Source organism: Artemia franciscana, unplaced genomic scaffold (genome assembly GCF_032884065.1).
Source record: "Artemia franciscana unplaced genomic scaffold, ASM3288406v1 Scaffold_289, whole genome shotgun sequence".
Lineage (NCBI taxonomy): Eukaryota > Metazoa > Arthropoda > Branchiopoda > Anostraca > Artemiidae > Artemia > Artemia franciscana.
The window spans coordinates 1,025,593-1,046,333 of NW_027063627.1; the positions used below are offsets into that span (position 1 = coordinate 1,025,593).

The window sequence follows — 20,741 nt, forward strand, 5'->3', positions numbered from 1 at the left end:
TCCGCAGTCCCACGCTCTTTACGCTAAAGTTTTTAATTGTTTTAAAAAGTAGAATTGTGGCAAAGAGTCAAACTTTAGCGTAAAGAGCGAGGGACTGCGGAGGGGACAACCCATTTCATATACGGAGTAATTTCTGTTCGTTTTAAATTTTAATGTCGCTCCTTACTTTCAGTTAAAAAAACTAGTTTTTTTATTTAATATAGCTCGAGAACGTCGTGTCATTCAAGTCTTACATAGACTGTTCCTATAGCCTGTCCATGACAAAAAAGAAGATATTCATAACTTGTATATTAAACCAACTGGCAATTCAGAAAAAAAAAACACAATAAATTCAATAAATAAAAGACATGATAATTTACACTTTACGAACTTCACCTTTCCTCCAATATTTCCTAACTAAAGAGCTTATTGCTAAGTTTTAATATTCTTAAGAGAAGTAACTAAATTTGAATATGACTAGCGATCATCACACTATTATTACTTGAAAAACAAAATTCTAAGTTTGTTTTCATTGAAGTAGAAAACAAAATAAAAGAATAAAAGTTCCCGAATATAGTATATGCTCAGAATATAAGCACTGACCTCGTTGTCATCACTATGAATTAGGAATGTGGAACCAACATCCCTTTGTCAACAATTCATAGTGCTTTTGGTGTCTTATGGTTTTTGGTGTCTCAAAGTCTTTTGGTGTCTCTACTAAGCTTTCCTTCTAGTTATTGGAGTCCTTACTATTGATCCAAGAGATGCATATATTTCGGTTAATGACACCACTTTTTGATTTTCAGATAATTTTGATGCAAATAATTAGGTCTTAAACGAGTTAAACTCGCTTGCAAACCGATCCTGTGTCTTAGGTATGTGAATGCAAGTAAATATTTTCTCTGTAGGTCATTATAATAGAGAAATACTGAGTATTGCGATGACTGGTCAAAGTGCCTTTTAAATTTAGGAAATTACTTTTGAATCAGTTTAGGGATTCACATTATTGGATGTTAAGAGAGCAGACACTGATGATACGAAGGTAACAGTCGTCAACTCGGCAATGGAATTTGCAAAGTGATGCTGATTGACATGTGAGTTGGATGAAAGCATGTCTTTGAGGTATCTTTGAGCTGGCTTGAAATAGACGAACAATTGTGTTTTGCAATGAAGGTAGAAACAATGCATACATAAGTTTTAAAAGGTTTGAATGTAATATTGAATTACATTTAAAATGGTATATTGGGTCACCGTTTGAAAAAGACTGTAAAATATTACTATTCTTTTATTGCCCTTTCGAATAATTTTTGTTTTATGACTAAGAAGCGGTCTTTTGAGTAGGTAATTTAACTGGTTTTATGATATCAAAGGATTGGTGCTCTTCCCCTCTCTCTGTAAAGAGCCAATTACTTTAAATGTGTATTAAATCTTTCAAACTTGTTTCAAATTTCTACATTTTTACAAGTTCTTTTTTCACCATTCCTGGTTTAAAAGATACAAAAACAAATCCCAATCTTAATATTTGATGTGCTCCTATAAAGTGTCATAATAGCCTACGTGCCAAAATGAATTTGTTTCAGGAAATCTGATGGCACACAATAGGATTTGTATTTGGACATATATGGATCCCTGTTAAAAACACTCTTTATTTGATTGGTATTAATGCAACAAAGTTCAGTAAAACACAGGCCTTGAAGGTGATTTCCTGTAAGTTTTCAATTGACTTAGCGAAATTAGCGTAATGTTCTCTGTCAATTATTCAGCTATTGTACGCTCAAACAAACAGTCCCCATCCTTAGAGTGCTCTTTTCTTGAATGCCCGACAAATCGAAAACAATTGCAACCTGTGTTTTTGAAAACATAGTGTTGGGTATTTCATTTTAGAATAGTTGTGCATCACATAAGTTCTGGAGTAATCCCACATTTTATGTAATTTAAATGTTAAACAAAAGTTTAACATTTCTTCAAAACTGTAATTTTCTTCAAAACTGTAATGTAGTTTTACTTTGAACAGTCTTCATAATATTCACTGTTTCTCTACTATGAGGAGCTACAGATAGTGTATGTACTTATATTCGCACACCACTGACATAAGACCACTTTGTATTGACCCTCTAAAACTGTGTCATAAAGTCAAGTCTAAGTCTCTAAAACAGTGTCACCGACCTAAATAGATGCATCTCTTACATTTGTGGATAGGATATTCCTTCAATTCCTTTTTTCACCGAAATTTCTCAACCATTTCAAAGTTCTACAACCATGATTATTTTAATATTTTTCTCTAAATTCCTCTTTTAACTGCGAGGATTTTTTTTCGAAATCAAAAGTCAACTGAAAAAGAAGAAACGTAGATTTCTAGAAAAATTTTGAGGAATTTTTCAATTCTCAGTTCATTTCAGTCCATTTACTAAAAGACCGCATATACTAGTGAATAATAAGTAAAGATAAATGGAAACATAGACATTGAATTAGAGTCGGACAATGAGGACTTAAAAAGGAAACCTCTATCCCCTACTATTACACTAAGGGCGGAATATATATCTAAGGCTAAGATAAAGAAAAGCAAATGTCATTCAAAAATATAAAACTGTATAAAGCGGAAAAGGGTTCAGCTACATACGCAAGAAAAATCACTGGAATATGCAATTCGTAAAGTATTTATACAGAAATAAACCCAGCTCAGATGCGACCAAGTGGGATATTTCTTGTGTCAAGAAGATAAAAAGAATTTAGGGAAAAAATTCAACAAACTTATTTCACTCAGACTCTTATGCATCATTTTAGGTTTTATGGTGGAGCCTAACTATAGTCACAACTACGAATAAAAATAGATCATTGACGACTGCAAGGATAATAATGTACTCCATTTGAAGTTTCTTTGAGTTGGGCCATGTTTAACTTTCAAGCTTAATTTCTATTATCTTCTAATCAGACGGAAGGTTCAGAACCCAATTATTTTACGAGAAAAGATGTATAGTTTGGACCTAAGTTTTCCTGTTTTTATGACAGATAGCTTCTTGCTAGCAAAGTTGTTTATGTGCCTCTCCATTATAGTACAATGTTTTCAGATATGCCAGTATAATGTGTCAGACGTTATAAGTTAGTTAAATGGAGCACAAAGAAAGACTTCATTTAACTAGGGCCCATATATTTCTTGCTGTCAGGTTCTGAAGCTATTAGTCTTTGACCTTCACTTGGGAGACCCGTTGATTTTCCTGAAGAAATAACAGTTTCAATTATTTTTATAAAATGAACATTGCAACATGGAATGGTATGACATTGAAAAAGAATTATTGTCTTGACATTTGACTGGTGAATTCAAACGATTTGAAAAGGGCTTGTTGGGACTTTTGTTGGATGGACTAGTTGGGAGGTTTAGGAAACATGATATAAGTAAATATACAATTTTTTTTATTTAGACAGGCAGGATAGGGGTACAGGCAGGGAGTAAGGCTCTTGTGGAATAAGGAAGCTTCCAAGTCTTGCTTAGGCTGGGAAGGAATCCGTAATGTATTTCTAGCTGTTAGTTTCATGACCAAAACTCACCAGGTGTGTGCCATAGCAGTATAAGTTTTTGTAGAACGAGACGATGGTAGTGATACATTGTTAGAGGTGCAAATAGGCAGGATCATAGGTAGTAATACGGTATTTTTATTAGGAGACTCTGAGGCCCGGGTTAAAGCAAATAAAGATTGATGGTATCCTAGTTTGGTCAGATTTGGTATAGGAATCTTTTTAACGGACATTTACATGTAGAAAAATTAAGTTCCAAGGTTAGCTATGTACTTTGCTATGAAGTAGGCTACGCGAAGTTTAATTCAAATTTAAATTCTTGTCACTATTATCAAGTTAAAATTAAACTGCCTAAACAGAAACTGAAAATAAATCAAAACTACAGAATTATTGCTCAGCATTAAAGAATAACTTTGTAGACAGTTAGACGGTCAAAAAATTTGATCTAGTCTCAAAAAGCACAAAATAGAGCGAAACAAACCAAAAAATACTAAAGATTTTTACTAAGTACTAAGAATCTTAGCCTATAAGACAAGTTTGACAACAAAATGGATAAAAAAAATGTAAAGCCAATGTAAAGCTTATCTTGTAATTACGTAAAAGAATTTAAAGCTTATTCATATTATCCCTTTCTAGAAATAGATTTTCTCTTTTTTAACATCCGTGGGTAATGGCGATCGATATAACTAACAGAACTATAAAACGAAACAAGTAGCCATTACCACCAATTTTTGATGTCAGAATTGGAGAAAATGATTCCCATAAACCACCATCTATTTGCCCCTCTATGAATGTTTAATATCTTTATGACTTTGACAAATTACGACGTTGTATAAGAACTCAAGGCACCTTAAAACAATTATAAGCAATAAAAAAACAAGCTATCACAGGGCTATCGCACAGAGTCTATTTAAAAAAGTATGATTACTTTTAACCATTAAGTCAAACCTATCTATATTAATGACTAGGATGTAGACTGACAATTACACTTCAGATATCCGGGGGTGACGGTGATCAGGATTCCTTAAAACCTATAAAGAAGACAGTAACTTGATGATGGCTTGAAAATATCCAAGTGATTTAATGAATCTTTTGGCATAATGTATCACCAGAAAAATAAATCATAAAAGAGAGAAATCAACAATGAAAAAATCACAGAGAAGAAATTGTCTGAAATCAAATAAGCAACGATAAGCTTCCAAAAACTTTCTTAAATGGACAGAACATGCATAATACGATCATAAGAAACCATACAACAGGGAAAAGTCTTACTAGCAAGTTCACGGAATTAAGTATTTGACTCTTGCTGAATCTCTATCGTAACAATCTTCACAGTGTTATAGGAAGAATAAAAAATCTTGATTGTCAGAAGAGAGATTGAGTGAGTCCCCTGTAAAATCTCTTGGTCCCCAAGACAAATAAGTCAAGCAATAGATCAAGTAAGGAAAGTTTTTAAAGTCATCACTTTAAGTCACAAAAAGTATGGGGCTCACCCCAACAGTTTTCATTTTAGGCGTTGATCCCAAAAGCTGAAGCAATGTCTGGCATCAATATCTATGCCACAAGATTCTAGTTCGTTCCTTTTGATCAAGAAAACGTTTACTAGTCAAAAATCAGAAGGTTTTCCTGTCTGGAGTAACCTACCTTTAAAGGGCGATTCTTCTTTTTCAATTTAATTTGAATAACATGGAGTCAACTCCGAGTTGGCAATCAAAGGGGTAAAATTAACCTTGACTGGGCTGCCCACTTAATTGGACAATCGGTCTTGGCTTTTTTCTACAATTGGCCATGCCTTTGACTTTTCCCACAACTATTCCCTTTTTTTAAATTCAAAAATCACTTCTACACTTGGATCTTGGATTGGATCTTCTAACCTTCATGATCTACCTGTGTTTTTCCAAGATCCATTATTTATTCATTCTTTTTATTTGTCTATCTTGCCCTTTGACAGCTCAATTTTAAGGGCTGGGGGAATTTTTCGGAATATGATTGTCTGTGGAGCAGAGTTATCTAGGTGAGTGGGAAATATTTTTTGGGGGGAGGGGGGATCAGTCAGACATCGTACTCTCCCTCAAATTCAAACAGATACCTTTTTATACTGATTCTAGAGTCCTTAAAAAACTATATAAATCTATTCTTTCCAGAAAACACTCTCTTCTCTCATTTAAAATGATCTGTCATCAAGTTTATAGTTCTGTATGATGTCTACTTGTAGTTTAAGCTCAAATAATCATACAGAATTACCGACCCGTTTCTCGCTTGGGCCCAAAACCACTGCAAACAGCCGCAGAGAATGGTCTTCCTCCCTTCAGAGTCATCACGAAATTCCCCTCCCAAGTAAGCATGATCATCTGTTGTCCCAAGAAAGGCCTTTGAAAGTTTTAAGCCGAGTGGAGGGTCAAGAACTAGCCCGTCATTCTTTTTTTAAGACGTGAGCTATTTGTGAACAATATTCATAATATGTGGTCTAAGGCTACATGGGCTATGTCATCTGTGGGGTATATTTCTTGGACCCTTACTACTGGACCCTTTGATTTCGTATAACCTAGCCGACATAATTTATCTTCATGATTAAACTTTCCATGACTGCTAATGTCCTGCAAGTGCCTTTAGGCTTAAACTAGAGCAAGAAGGCAATATGTTTCAGAGCATTGGCTATAAAAACGTTCTGGGATAGCATTTAAAATTTGCACACGAAAATCTGAGCGCTAGTTTTAGCAGAGTTGTCATCACGTTCATTTAAAGGTCTCCCAAATTGGTATACAATAAAAAGGGAAAGACAGAGAAATAGAGAGAGAAAGAGAGAGGGAGATGGAGAGGGAGAGAGAGAGAGAAAGACAGAGCAAGAAAGAGAGGGAATGGTGGAGAGGGGTAATCCCCTGCGCTCATTTTAACTATTTTTGACGCTGGAACACTTCTGTCGTATAGAAGAATAGCTCAAAATCTACAAAAAACAACATAGCTCTAGCTTATTTTATGGAATTATTTCCCCAGAGAAAATCAAAATGAAAAAAAAAATTCGCAAAATCGGTGCAAATAAACTAACAAAGCAATGACTTACCCAATCCTCCAAAAGAGCGAAGGTTGTTTTTTACGATAATTTGGTTACCAGCTTGGCACGTACGTAGGGGCTCTGGGAACCCCCCCCCCAAAAAAAAAAAATCTTCTGTTTTTCCTATTTTCCTATAATTCTCTGATACTTCTCAGAGAATAAGGGATTTGAAGGATTTGGACCCCCACAACGAAGCGAATTTATGCGTAGGTGCTTGTTGTGAACTATAGCAATTTTAAATACTTTGTCAAGAAATTTGCGGAGTTGTAAAAATTGAGCTTTTTCCTAGGCACTAGACAATTTTTCCATCCAATAGCGACGGCCATGGAAAATGAGAGTGATAATTTAACTGGAAAGCTGACCATGGCTTTAAAAATTGAAGGATCTAAAATTTTCTGTGGGTATAACACTGACTGAAATTGGTAGATGACACAATTGACGAATATCGCCTGACGCGGCAACTTTTTTTCATTTAGAACAAGGGATACTAGGGGTACTCCATTCATGGATTTTAGAAAAGTAGAAACAAAATAAGGCATTACTTTCGGAGATTCTATTTCTTCAGATGTTTCCGGAGTGGCAATGGGGGCATCTCTAATAGTCGAGTCTAAGTCCCAATGATCACGAGACGCATGAGATTCTGTCGAGCTCTGACGAGTACTAGATACATTTGTTCTCTAGAAAGAAATGAAAACAGAAAAACTTAGTAATAAATAAAAAGGGATAAAATACTATTCTTCAAATAAGATTCTTCAAAATCTGTATTTTAAGGATGCTAAAGCTGTTTCTTTAGCCTATAAGTGTTCAGAAGCCCCAAAGTCTTTTTTTTTTTTAGTCTAGGACTAAAGTGCCTCGAAAACCAATGTATATGTCATTTCAAAGAAGGTCCGAAAACACATGTTAGATCTCCTTTCTTTCTATGTATTAATCTATCTCTCCTCGCGGTTTTCCTTCCGTCTTCATCCCTGACTCTTTCTACCTCTCTTTCTCGGCCCCTTTCTCCCTCTTTCTCCAATTTTTTACGAATGTTTTTATTAGTAAAAGATATACATAACTTACAAAATAGCTTACGTAACGAACTTGTGTATTCTCATGTTTTTATTACGCATATGAGGGGGTTCAACCCCTCGTCAGTACTTCGCTTTTTACACTAAAGCTTAAATTTTGTCCCAATTTTCTTAAGAATGACCCCTGAATCACAAAAGCCGTAGAATAAATAGTTGAAATTACTAAAAATACTTTAGCGTAAAGAGCGAGGTATTAGGAGGAGGTGAGCCCATCATATGCGTAATAATTTCTGTTCGTTTTCTAATTTAATGCTTCTCCTTACTTGCAGTTGAAAAAACTTTTTCATATTTATTTTTTCATTGTTTTTTAAATAATACTAGAAAATCTTGCGCTCCCTTTATGAAAATTGTCTTCCCCTATGACGAATTCCTCCAAGGTAAATTCCCCCAACATATCCCCCTCTTCTCAACCCCCCCCCCAGCCTGAAAATCCCCCCTGAAGACGTTCATACACTTCCAAATAACCATTACTATATGTAAGCACTGGTCAAAGTTTGTAACTTGTAGCCCCTCCCACGGGGACTGTGGAGGAGTAAGTCGTCCCTAAAGACATAGTTATAAGTTTTTTGACCACGCTGAATAAAATGCCTATCTCAGAATTTTCATCTGGTGACTTTGGGAAAATAATTAGCGTGGGAAGGGGCCTAGGTGCCCTTCAATTTTTGGTCATTTGAAAAGGGCACTAGAACTTTTTATTTCCATTAGAATGAGCCCTCTCGCAAGATTCTAGGACCACTGGGTCGATACGATCACCCCTGGAAAAAAAAACAAAAAAAAAAACAAACAAACAAACAAATAAATAAACACGCACCCGTGATCTGCCTTCTGGCAAAAGACATAGAACCTAGACATAGGACATAGACATAGACATAGAAATAGTTAGACATTAAAACGAAATTTACATATTATTTTTTTTTTTTGGCTAAATGGCTTTCTCATAGTTTTAATCGGAAGATTTTTAGAAAAAAGGAGAGAGGGAGGAGCCCTAGTTGGCCTCCAATTTTTCGATTACTTAAAAAGGCAACTAGAACTTTTAATTTTTTACGAATGTTTTCATTCGTAAAAAATATACGTAACTTACGAATTAACTTACGTAACGAACTTCTATATTCGTAAGTTTTTCTTGCGTATATGAGGGGGGTTTACCCCTCGTCGATACCTCGCTCTTTACACTAAAGCTTAAATTTTGTCCCAATTCCTTAAGAATGCCCTCTGAATCACAAAGGCCGTAGAATAAATAGTTGAAATTACTAAAAATACTTTAGCGTAAAGAGTGAGGTATTACGAGGAGGTAAACCCCTCATATGCGTAATAATTTCTGTTTGTTTCAAGTTTTGATGCTGCTCCTTACTTTCAGTGGAAAAAAGTTTTCACATTTATTTTTTTATTGTTTTTTCAAAAAATGTTAGAAAATCTTGCGCCTCCTTCATTGATATTCTGTTCCCTCTGAGAAGTTTCTCCGTGGAAATATCCTAACACATAACCACCCCCTCAACTCTCTCCCCTAAACCCAAAAAATCCCCCTGAAAACGTCTGTACACTTCCAAGGAACCATTACTAAATGTAAACACGGGTCAAAGCTTGTAACTTGCAGCCCCTCCCACAGGGACTGCAGGGGAGTAAGTCGTCCCCAAAGACATAGTTATTAGGTTTTTCGACTATGGTGAATAAAATGGCTATATCAGAATTTTGATCCGGTGGCTTTGGGGAAAAATTAGCGTGGGAGGGGGACTAGGGGCCCTTCAATTTTTTGGTCACTTAAAAAGGGCACTAGAACTTTTAATTTTCGTTAAAATGAGCCCTCTCGCGACATTCTAGGACCACTGAGTCGATACGGTCACCCCTGGAAAAAAAAAAAAATAATAATAATAAACACGCCTCCGTGATTTGTCTTCTGGCAAAAAATGTGAAATTCCACATTTTTGTAGATAGGAGCTGATGAAACTTCTACAATGTGGTTCTCTTATACGCTGAATCTGACGGTGTGATTTTCGTTAAGATTGTATGAACTTTAGGGGGCGTTTCCCCCTATTTTCGAAAATGAGGCAAATTTTCTCAGGCTCGTAACTTTTGATAGGCAAAACTAATCTTGATGAAACTTGTATATTTAAAATCAACATTAAAATGCAATTCTTTTGATGTAACTATTGGTATCAAAATTCCAATATTTAGAGTTTCGGTTATTATTGAGCCTGGTCGCTCCTTACTACAGTTTGTTACCACGAACTGTTTGATAAAGACCGTATTTCTAAGCAATTTGGTACGTTATATGATGGCACCTTCTATTGCGGCCATAGTTCATAAATTCACTGTAATCTTCTTTCTCTTACATGTGTTTCATTAATGTCTTCCTAAAATTACACCCTTGTTATTAATAAATTTCAGTTTCTTAAAATGCATTAAATGGAATACATAATCTATATATATATATATATATATATATATATATATATATATATATATATATATATATATATATATATATATATATATATATATATATATATATATATATATATATATATATATGTATATATATATATATATATCTATATATATAAAAATAAGTTGTCTGTCTGTCAGGTGACGTCATGTTTCTGTGTCGACTGACGTCAAGAAGTTAGTTGTCGTCATTTTTGCTATGACGGTGAAGTCATTAACGGTATTTAAGACATTTGTTCACGGAAAAATGTTTAATTGTAAAATGACTGAAGAACCTACAATGGCAACAGCCGAGGAAGCTGCTCAAAGAGTTTATGCCAAAAAACTTGCTGCTGATAGAGACAGTAAGAAAAGAAAGCGTTCCGAGGAATCACAAGAACAGCAAGAAAACAGGCTTGCAGCTGATAGAGAAAGTAAGAAAAGAAAGCGTGCCGGGGAATCACAAGAACAGCAAGAAAACAGGCTTGCGGCTAAAGAACGCAAAACCGCGCAATTAGATGAAAATCCACCTGGACAGCGAGAGTCAAAACATATCAAAACTGAAAATGATAGCAATGATGATTGGGTTTGGGATTTTGACTTGGATAAGGTCATCAATGCCTACCAGATTTAAGTTAAAAAAAAACAAAGGTTCGTCGATATGTACTTCATAGTGACGCTGAAAAATAAAGAAGAAAAAGAAAACTGAAAAAAAAAGGTAAAAAACTAAAAAGAAAAAACACTCAAAGAGAAATTACAGACCGGGACACAAATGACGACCGAGACAGAGGGAATATAAGTGACGACCGGGAACCTCAAAGAGAAATTACAGACTGGGACACCCGGACACAAATAACGACCGGGACACGGGGAATATAAATGACGACCGGGACACAGGGACACAACTACAACGGGGACGCTGGGGGCACAGGCGGGATATATAAATGACGACCGGGACACAGGGATTGTTCGAATAGAAATTACAGACCGGGACACCGAGACACAAATGACGAACGGGACACCGGGACACAGGGAATATAAATGACGACCGGGACACTCAAAGAGAAATTACAAACTGGGACACCGGGACACAAATGACGACCGAGACACAGGGAATATAAATGACGACTGGGACACAGGGACACATCATTAAAATAATGAGGTATAGATCTGAATACGGATTTTTTTTCCCATGGACAATTATATGTTGCATGTTCAAGAGTCAGTAAACCTGACAATCTATTTATATGCACAGACAATGGGACAGCGAAGAATGTTGTATATTCGCATGTTTTACGTAGTTAAAAACATATATTTATATCTATCTCTATTCACAGGTGGGACACAGGGACACAACTAGAATGGCGCCTAACTAATATGGCGCGTAACGACTTACGCGCGCGGGGGGGCTTGGGGGGGGGGGGCGCGAAGCGCCCCACCAAATAGGTGTTGGGGTAGCGCGAAGCGCCACCCCAACAGCTAGTATATATATATATATATATATATATATATATATATATATATATATATATATATATATATATATCTATATATATAAAAATAAGTTGTCTGTCTGTGGATCAGGTGACGTCATGTTTCTGTGTTGACTGACGTCATAAAATTAGTTGTCGTCATTTTTGCTTTGACGGTGACGTCATTAATGGTATTTAAGACATGCGTTCACGGAAAAATGTTTAATTGTAAAATGACTGAAGGTTCGGCGATATGTACTTCATAGTGACGCTGAAAAATAAAGAAGAAAAAAAAAACTGAAAAAATATAAAAAACTAAAAAAAAACTAAAAAGAAAAAACACTCAAAGATAAATTACAGACCGGGACACAAATGACGACCGACACAGAGGGAATATAAATGACGACCAGGAACCTTAAAGAAAAATTACAGACTGGGACACCCGGACACAAATCACGACCGGGAATATAAATGACGACCGGGACGTAGGGACACAACTACAACGGGGACGCCGGGGGCACAGGTGGGATATATAATTGACGACTGAGACACAGGGATTGTTTGAATAGAAATTACAGACTGGGACACCGGGATACAAATGACGACCGGGACACTGGGACACAGGGAATATAAATGACGACCGGGACTTACGCGCGCGGGGGGGCTTGGGGGGGCGCGAAGCGCCCCACCAACTAGGTGTTGGGGTGGCGTGAAGCGCCACCCCAACAGCTAGTATATCTATATATATAAAAATAAGTTGTCTGTCTGTGGATCTGTGGATCAGGTGACGTCATGTTTCTGTGTCGGCTGACGTCATGAAATTAGTTGTCGTCATTTTTGCTTTGACGATGCTTAGTATATTGTAAAACACATTAATTTGGTTAATAATATACCATTTAAAACACCAAAATGAACATGCTGGAGTAGTCACTCAGTGAGAGAGGGTGTCAGAACGAAGAATGAAGGTCCCAGGTTCAAATCCTGGTTAGGCTAAAAAAGGTAAAAAACTAAAAACTAAAAAAAAACTGAAAAAACTAAAAAACTAAAAAAACTAAAAAACTAAATAAAAAACTTAAAAAAAGGGAAAAACTGAAAAATAGAAGAGAAAAAGAAAACTAATAAAATTAAGAATAAAAATAAGAAAAATAAAAAAGATAAAAACTAAAAAAAAAGTAAAAAGAAAAAACGAAAAAAAACTAAAAAAGCTAAAAAAAAGGTAAAAACCAATATAAAACTAAAAAGAAAAAAACTAAAAAAAATTTTCATCTAAAAAACTAAAAAAAACTAAAAAAGGTAAAAACTAAAAGAACTAAAAAAGAAAAAAAAACTAAAAAAAGGAAGAAAACTGAAAAATAAAGGAGAAAAAGAAAACTAAAAAAATATAAATAAAAATAAAAAAAACTAAAAAGATAAAAACTTCATAAAAAACTAAAAAGAAAAAAGAAAAAAACTACAAAACCTAAAAAAGGTCAAAAGCAATAAAAAAAACTTAAAGGGGAACACTGGGACACAAATGACGACCGGGATACTGGGAATATAAATGACGACCGGGACACAGGGAAAGTTCAATTAGCAATCACCATCAACAAAGCTCAAGGGCAATCATTAGAATCATGAGGTATAGATCTGAATATGGATTGTTTTTCCCATGGACAATTATATGTTGCATGTTCAAGAGTCGGTAAACCTGACAATCTAAATAAATGACGACACAGGGAGTATAAATGACGACGACCGGGACACAGGGACATAACTACAAAGGGGACGCCGGGGTGCACAGGGGGATATATAAATGACGATGGCGACTCAGGGAATGGTCGATTAGCAATCACCATCAACAAAGCTCAAGGGCAATCATTAGAATCATGAGGTATAGATCTGAATACGGATTGTTTTCCCATGGACCATTATATGTTGCATGTTCAAGAGTCGGTAAACCTGACAATCTATTTATATGCACAGACAATGGGACAGCAAAGAATGTTGTATATTCGCAAGTTTTACGTAGTTAAAAACATATATATATATATATATATATATATATATATATATATATATATATATATATATATATATATATATATATATATATATATATATATATATCTATATTCACAGGTGGGACATAGGGACACAACTACAATGGCGCGTAACTAATATGGCGCGTAACGACTTACGCGCGCGGGGGGGCTTGGGGGGGCGCGAAGCGCCCCCACCAACTAGGTGTTGGGGTGGCGCGAAGCGCCACCCCAACAGCTAGTATATATATATAAATAAGTTGTCTGTCTGTCGAGTGACGTCATTATATGACGTCTGATTTATTTCATCATATACCAATTCAAAAACGAATGTATTCAAGCCGAAGTAGCTGAGTTGGTAAGGCGTTATGTTCCAGGTTCCAGGTCCGAGAGGTTCCAGCTTCGAACCTTGGTTTAGCATTAATACAAAAGGTATTAGCATTAAAACTACAAAAAAACTAAAAAGAAAATACTAAAAAATCTAAAAAAGCTAAAAAACTAAAAAAAAATAAAAAAAGGTAAAAAACTAAAAACTAAAAAAGAAAAAAAACTAAAACAAAACTAAAAAAAAGGTAAAAACTTCAAAAAAACTAAAAAGAAATAAAACTAAAAACTAATAAGAAAAACTAAAAAACTAAAAGCTGAAAAAGAAAAAAAAAACTAAAAAAAGGAAAAAAAATGAAAAATAAAGGAGAAAAAGAAAACTAAAAACCGGGACACAGGGAATATAAATGACGACCGGGACACTCAAAGAGAAATTACAGACTGGGACACTGGGACACAAATAACGACCGGAAGATATAAATGACGACCCGGACACTCAAAGATAAATTACAGACCGGGACACCGGGACACAAATGACGACCGGGACACCGGGGCACAGGGAATAAAAATGACGACCGGGACGCTCAAAGAGAAATTTCAGACTGGGACACTGGGACACAAATGACGACCGGGATATTGGGAATATAAATGACGACCGGGACACAGGGACACAACTACAAGGGGGATGCCGGGGCACAGGGGGATATATAAATGACAACGGGGACACAGGGAATGTTCGATTAGCAATCACCATCAACAAAGCTCAAGGGCAATCATTAGAATAATCAGGTATAGATCTGAATACGGATTGTTTTTCCCATGGACAATTTTATGTTGCATGTTAAAGAGTCGGTAAACCTGACAATCTATTTATATGCACAGACAATGGGACATCAAAGAATGTTCTATATTCGCAAGTTTTACGTAGTTAAAAACATGTATATATATATATATATCTTTCTATATTCACAGGTGGGACACAGGGACACAACTACAATGGCACGTAACTAATATGGCGCGTAACGACTTACACACGTGGGGGGGGGGCTTGAGGGGCGCGAAGCACCCCCACCAACTAGGTGTTGGGGTGGCGGGAAGCGCCACCCCAACAGCTAGTATCTTTATAATAATATAATATCAATATATGGTATCTTTAAAATATAATTTATATTCTATATCATTTTCTACAACTTTATAAGAATTATACCATAATTATACGATACTATATTGCAATAAGGATTACTGCATTAGTAGTTATAATAAGTATGCCTTTAGAAGACCATTGCTGCTGCGCAATATGGTTTCTGAAACTGGTAGGCACTCTAGTATTTTATTAGTTCTAAACCAATTTTTATAGTTGTATCTCGTAGTTTTAACTTGATTACACTTCTGTCTTCTCCGGGCCAAAATTGCTGTTTTGCAACAGAAACCGACTCAAATTGTCACTTATCTGTAGTGTAAACACCTTTGTTACTAGGAAATGGCCCTCTAGCTTCCAATATCCTGTCAAATAAACTAAAAAACCCATTTAAGGGTTGGACTCTCAAAACGATCACACCCATTTTATCTTTAGGATAATAGCGCTTGAGAGGTGGATTTAGGAATAATGATTACAAGTTCTACCTAAGCCAAAGCAACATTTTAAGTCTAAATTCCTTAGCCTTTCAAAACAGGTCCACAAAACAGTAGCCTTTCAAAACACACCAAAGGAGGGGGGGTCTACCAAGTTATCTATCACTTACTACTACTACAACCAATAACAACTCACTGCAGCACCAAGCACCAGACTCCTACGCACGTTCCTTCGCCATCCCAGTGTATTAAAGCCTTCCAAAAAAACCTTTAAAAAAACCTTCTTTAAACCCTTCCAAAAAGTTTCAAAACCTTTAAATCCTTCCTTGCGACCTCCTCCCATCCAAATTACAGGTAATCTGCTTTCCATTTAGCCCTAAATAGTTGGCCATAAAGGACGACCGTTGGCAGTCCATCATTTTTCCTCCGCAGAACGTGTCCCAGCCATCTCAACTTTTCTCTCATTATATTTCTAGAAAGCGGGATAGAACCACACTTTTAGCAGAGCTTACTGTTTGAAATACGGTCAGTCAGAAAGATTTTCGAAAAATCCTTAGACAATTTCTCTGGAAAATATCAGGTAAATCCTTCCCTTTTTTTTGGGTCACTCACGTTTCAGAACTATACTTGACCACTGTTTTCACTATTGCTTCCAATATTTTAGTTTTCGTTCGTATCTTACTACTCTCTTAAACTTTTTCCAACTATGAAATAACAACCCGGGCCTTAACAATTTCACTTTAAAAATCTTCACTGCTTCCATCATCATTGTTAGTAATTAAATAAAAAAAAGCTGAAAGTAAAGAGCGACATTAAAACTTAAAATGAAGAGAAATTACTTCGTGTATGAAAGGGGCTGCTTCCTCATCAACGCCCCGCTCTTTACGCTAAAGTTCGACTCTTTCTCTTAACTCTGTTTTTTTAAAACAGCAAAAAACTGAACATTTTCCTCGTTCATTTTCCCATAAATAATAAATCTTTTAATTCATATATTTTGTAAAACTTCGACTTTAGCGTAAATTGGAGATGATTGGGAGGGAGGTGGAAGCTCCCTTTATGAATACAATAAATTACTGTAATGTTAACATCACTTTTTAGTGTCTTTTGAAAACACTTGTTTTTTATTTAATACTCATAGTTCAATTCATGGAGCTATTCCAATTTTTGTGAACAAAAGTTGCGCTTAGAAATACTGTACAAAAAAGAAAATGAAGAAGAACAAAATACCCAAAATAAATAATTACTTCCAATATTTCCACAGTATGGAATCGTGGAGCCCCTTGTTCTGGCCGAGCATGTTCCAAAGAAGATTCTTCTGCATTTCTTAAGAGCTCATGACTTGAAAACACGGCTTTTGGCTGATGAGTTAATCTACTTCTCGATCCCCCAAGACTTATTGCACTGCTTAAATATCTTCTTTGGTTTTTTTCAGACATTTCATCCCTGAAATATAGGAAAGTTGGCTACACAAAAGGAACTTCAAAAGAAAAGTTGTTTAAATTTGTCGAGTTAAGAGTTTACTGGTCGCAAATGGATTATACTGAAGGGCATTTTAAGTTTTGAAATTACTACTTTTTATTAATAAAATCTTTTGCATGGTTAAGATAACTTGTATGCACAAATAATTAATACTATCTATTGCAATTGTTGCACCAGTCAAGTTTGAAAAGTTTGATCTACACAAAATAAACAAGAACTTTTTCTAAATCACTAAGAATTTGAATATAAGTTCTTATGCCTGTAAACTAGTAATATATTAGTACTAATTCAAAGCAACAATTAAAATGACTTTGAAATTTGTTATTTTCTTTTATTTTGTGACTACTTCAATCATTAGGTGATTTTAGTTCCTACCAATCAGTAGTAGATCAAAAGCTAAGCTTGAGAGGGCATGCTGCTAAACAATTCAAGCGAAAATAGAAAAATAAAAACAATAGAGAATAGAATTCGGAACATCAAAGTAATTTGTCTATTCCCATACATAAGTTATGAGACTAAGCATTGTAATAATAGAGGATGTTTTTGAGTTTAGTCAACTGCGGTTAGGATAAAACCAGCCTCATTGCAGGTGGTGGTGTTTATTGAACTTCTTGTTCTTGGGTTTTTTTTTCTACATTGGTAGTACCCGCCAGCAATTAGGGAAAGCTTTTTTTTATGTCTTATCTTCAATCGGCTAAGCCGTGAAGTTACATCGAAGGCTAGAGAATTTTATGCCTTAGACAAAGACCTTTATGATAATTAAGACTACTTCGTTCCGTTTGATAACACCACCATAATCGCCTCCCTTGAAAGTCTCACTAAGCTGTTAGCTACGCGGTCGATACTAGAAAGTACATAAACTAGAAAGTTGCCTTAAAAAGAGATACAGGACACACCTAGCTTAGCATCATTTACAATACCCTTATCAATTCTGAATTTCCGTCTTTTACACACCATTGTATTTTACAGCTTGGTGAAACTACTGATTCTTCAGAATCGTTTCAAAAGTTAACTTTTGAAACGATCTTTTACAGAAGGAAATTCTAAAATGAAAGTTTGGTATAACGTTGAGGTGTATTTATTCTCCTAACTTTTTACTGAGAGGGTGCTTCTTCTCATCATTTTTTCGAAAAAATTGTCTCTTTTTTTCGTGGATTTTTATTTACTTTTTTTTGTAATGAGGACGACTAATTTCTTGCATTTTTTTAATTGTTAATGGCACATGGATTCTTTTGCAAGGCAAAATGTCATGTATCTATTCTCTCACATAGGAATTAACGTATGTTTGGCCTTTAAAAATTTAAACTGAGAAATTTAAACTGAGAAAATTTAAACTTTTTACTGAGAGGGTGCTTCTTCTCATCATTTTTTCGAAAAAATTGTCTTTTTTTTCATTGATTTTTATTTACTTTTTTTCTGTAATGAGGACGACGAATTTCTTGCATTTGTTTAATTGTTAATGGCATATGGATTCTTTTGCAAGGCAAAATGTCATGTATCTATTCTCTCACATAGGAATTAACGTATGTTTGACCTTTAAAAATTTAAAATGAGAAATTTAAACTGAGAAAATTTAAACTTTTTACTGAGAGGGTGATTCTTCTCATCATTTTTTCGAAAAAATTGTCTCTTTTTTTCGTGGATTTTTATTTACCTTTTTTTTGTAATGAGGACGACTAATTTCTTGCATTTTTTTAATTGTTAATGGCACATGGATTCTTTTACAAGGTAAAATGTCATGTATCTATTCTCTCACATAGGAATTAACGTATCTTTGACCTTTGAAAATTTAAACTGAGAAATTTAAACTGAGAAAATTTAAACTTTTTACTGAGAGGGTGCTTCTTCTCATCATTTTTTCGAAAAAAATGTCTCTTTTTTTCGTGGATTTTTATTTACTTTTTTTCTGTAATGAGGACGACTAATTTCTTGCATTTTTTCAATTGTTAATGGCACATGGATTCTTTTGCAAGGCAAAATGTCATGTATCTATTCTCTCACATAGGAATTAACGTATGTTTGACCTTTAAAAACTTAAACTGAGAAATTTAAACTGAGAAAATCTAAACTTTTTACTGAGAGGGTGCGTCTTCTCATCATCTTTTCGAAAAAAATGTCTCTTTTTTTCGTGGATTTTTATTTACTTTTTTTCTGTAATGAGGACGACTAATTGCTTGCATTTTTTCAATTGTTAATGGCACATGGATTCTTTTGCAGGGCAAAATGTCATGTATCTATTGTCTCACATAGGAATTAACGTTTGTTTGACCTTTAAAAATTTAAACTGAGAAATTTAAACTGAGAAAATTTAAACTTTTTACTGAGAGGGTGCTTCTTCTCATCATTTTTTCGAAAAAATTGTCTCTTTTTTTCGTGGATTTTTATTTACTTTTTTTCTGTAATGAGGACGACTAATTTCTTGCATTTTTTTAATTGTTAATGGCACATGGATCCTTTTGCAGGGCAAAATGTCATGTATCTATTCTCTCACATAGGAATTAACGTATGTTTGACCTTTAAAAATTTAAACTGAGAAATTTAAACTGAGAAAATTTAAACTTTTTACTGAGAGGGTGCTTTTTCTCATCATTTTTTCGAAAAAATTGTCTCTTTTTTTCGTGGATTTTTATTTACTTTTTTTCTGTAATGAGGACGACTAATTTCTTGCATTTTTTTAATTGTTAATGGCACATGGATTCTTTTGCAAGGCAAAATGTCATGTATCTATTCTCTCACATAGGAATTAACGTATGTTTGACCTTTAAAAATTTAAACTGAGAAATTTAAACTGAGAAAATTTAAACTTTTTACTGAGAGGGTGCTTCTTCTCATCATTTTTTCGAAAAAATTGTCTTTTTTTTCGTTGATTTTTATTTACTTTTTTTCTGTAATGAGGACGACTAATTTCTTGCATTTTTTTAATTGTTAATGGCACATGGATTCTTTTGCAAGGCAAAATGTCATGTATCTATTCTCTCACATAGGAATTAACGTATGTTTGACCTTTAAAAATTTAAACTGAGAAATTTAAACTGAGAAAATTTAAACTTTTTACTGAGAGGGTGCTTCTTCTCATCATTTTTTCGAAAAAAATGTCTCTTTTTTTCGTGGATTTTTATTTACTTTTTTTCTGTAATGAGGACGACTAATTTCTTGCATTTTTTTAATTGTTAATGGCACATGGATTCTTTTGCACGGCAAAATGTCATGTATCTATTCTCTCACATATGAATTAACGTATGTTTGACCTTTAAAAACTTAAACTGAGAAATTTAAACTGAGAAAATTTAAACTTTTTACTGAGAGGGTGCGTCTTCTCATCATCTTTTCGAAAAAAATGTCTCTTTTTTTCGTGGATTTTTATTTACTTTTTTTCTGTAATGAGGACGACTAATTGCTGGCATTTTTTCAATTGTTAATGGCACATGGATTCTTTTGCAGGGCAAAATGTCATGTATCTATTGTCTCACATAGGAATTAACGTTTGTTTGACCTTTAAAAATTTAAACTGAGAAATTTAAACTGAGAAAATTTAAACTTTTTACTGAGAGGGTGCTTCTTCTCATCATTTTTTCGAAAAAATTGTCTCTTTTTTTCGTGGATTTTTATTTACTTTTTTTCTGTAATGAGGACGACTAATTTCTTGCATTTTTTTAATTGTTAATGGCACATGGATCCTTTTGCAGGGCAAAATGTCATGTATCTATTCTCTCACATAGGAATTAACGTATGTTTGACCTTTAAAAATTTAAACTGAGAAATTTAAACTGAGAAAATTTAAACTTTTTACTGAGAGGGTGCTTCTTCTCATCATTTTTTCGAAAAAATTGTCTCTTTTTTTCGT

General features: G+C 34.5%; 1 protein-coding gene across 2 annotated transcripts in view; it reads right to left on the minus strand.

Annotated features, from left to right (window-relative positions):
- Positions 1–273: 273 nt before the first annotated feature.
- LOC136043058 (potassium voltage-gated channel subfamily H member 7-like) overlaps positions 274–20,741 on the minus strand; it is a 159,682-nt gene continuing 139,214 nt past the window's right edge. Inside the window, exons 15-17 of one of the 2 annotated variants that reach the window (XR_010621539.1) lie at positions 16,646–16,861; positions 7,087–7,221; positions 274–4,523 (exon numbers count right to left, since the gene is read on the minus strand). Coding sequence is in view for 1 of the 2 variants with exons in the window: in XM_065727962.1 (XP_065584034.1) it covers positions 4,476–4,523; positions 7,087–7,221; positions 16,663–16,861 (382 nt within the window). In the remaining variant the exon portion in view is untranslated. The remainder of the gene's footprint in view (positions 4,524–7,086; positions 7,222–16,645; positions 16,862–20,741) is intronic. The other variant, XM_065727962.1, reaches the window with a different exon arrangement.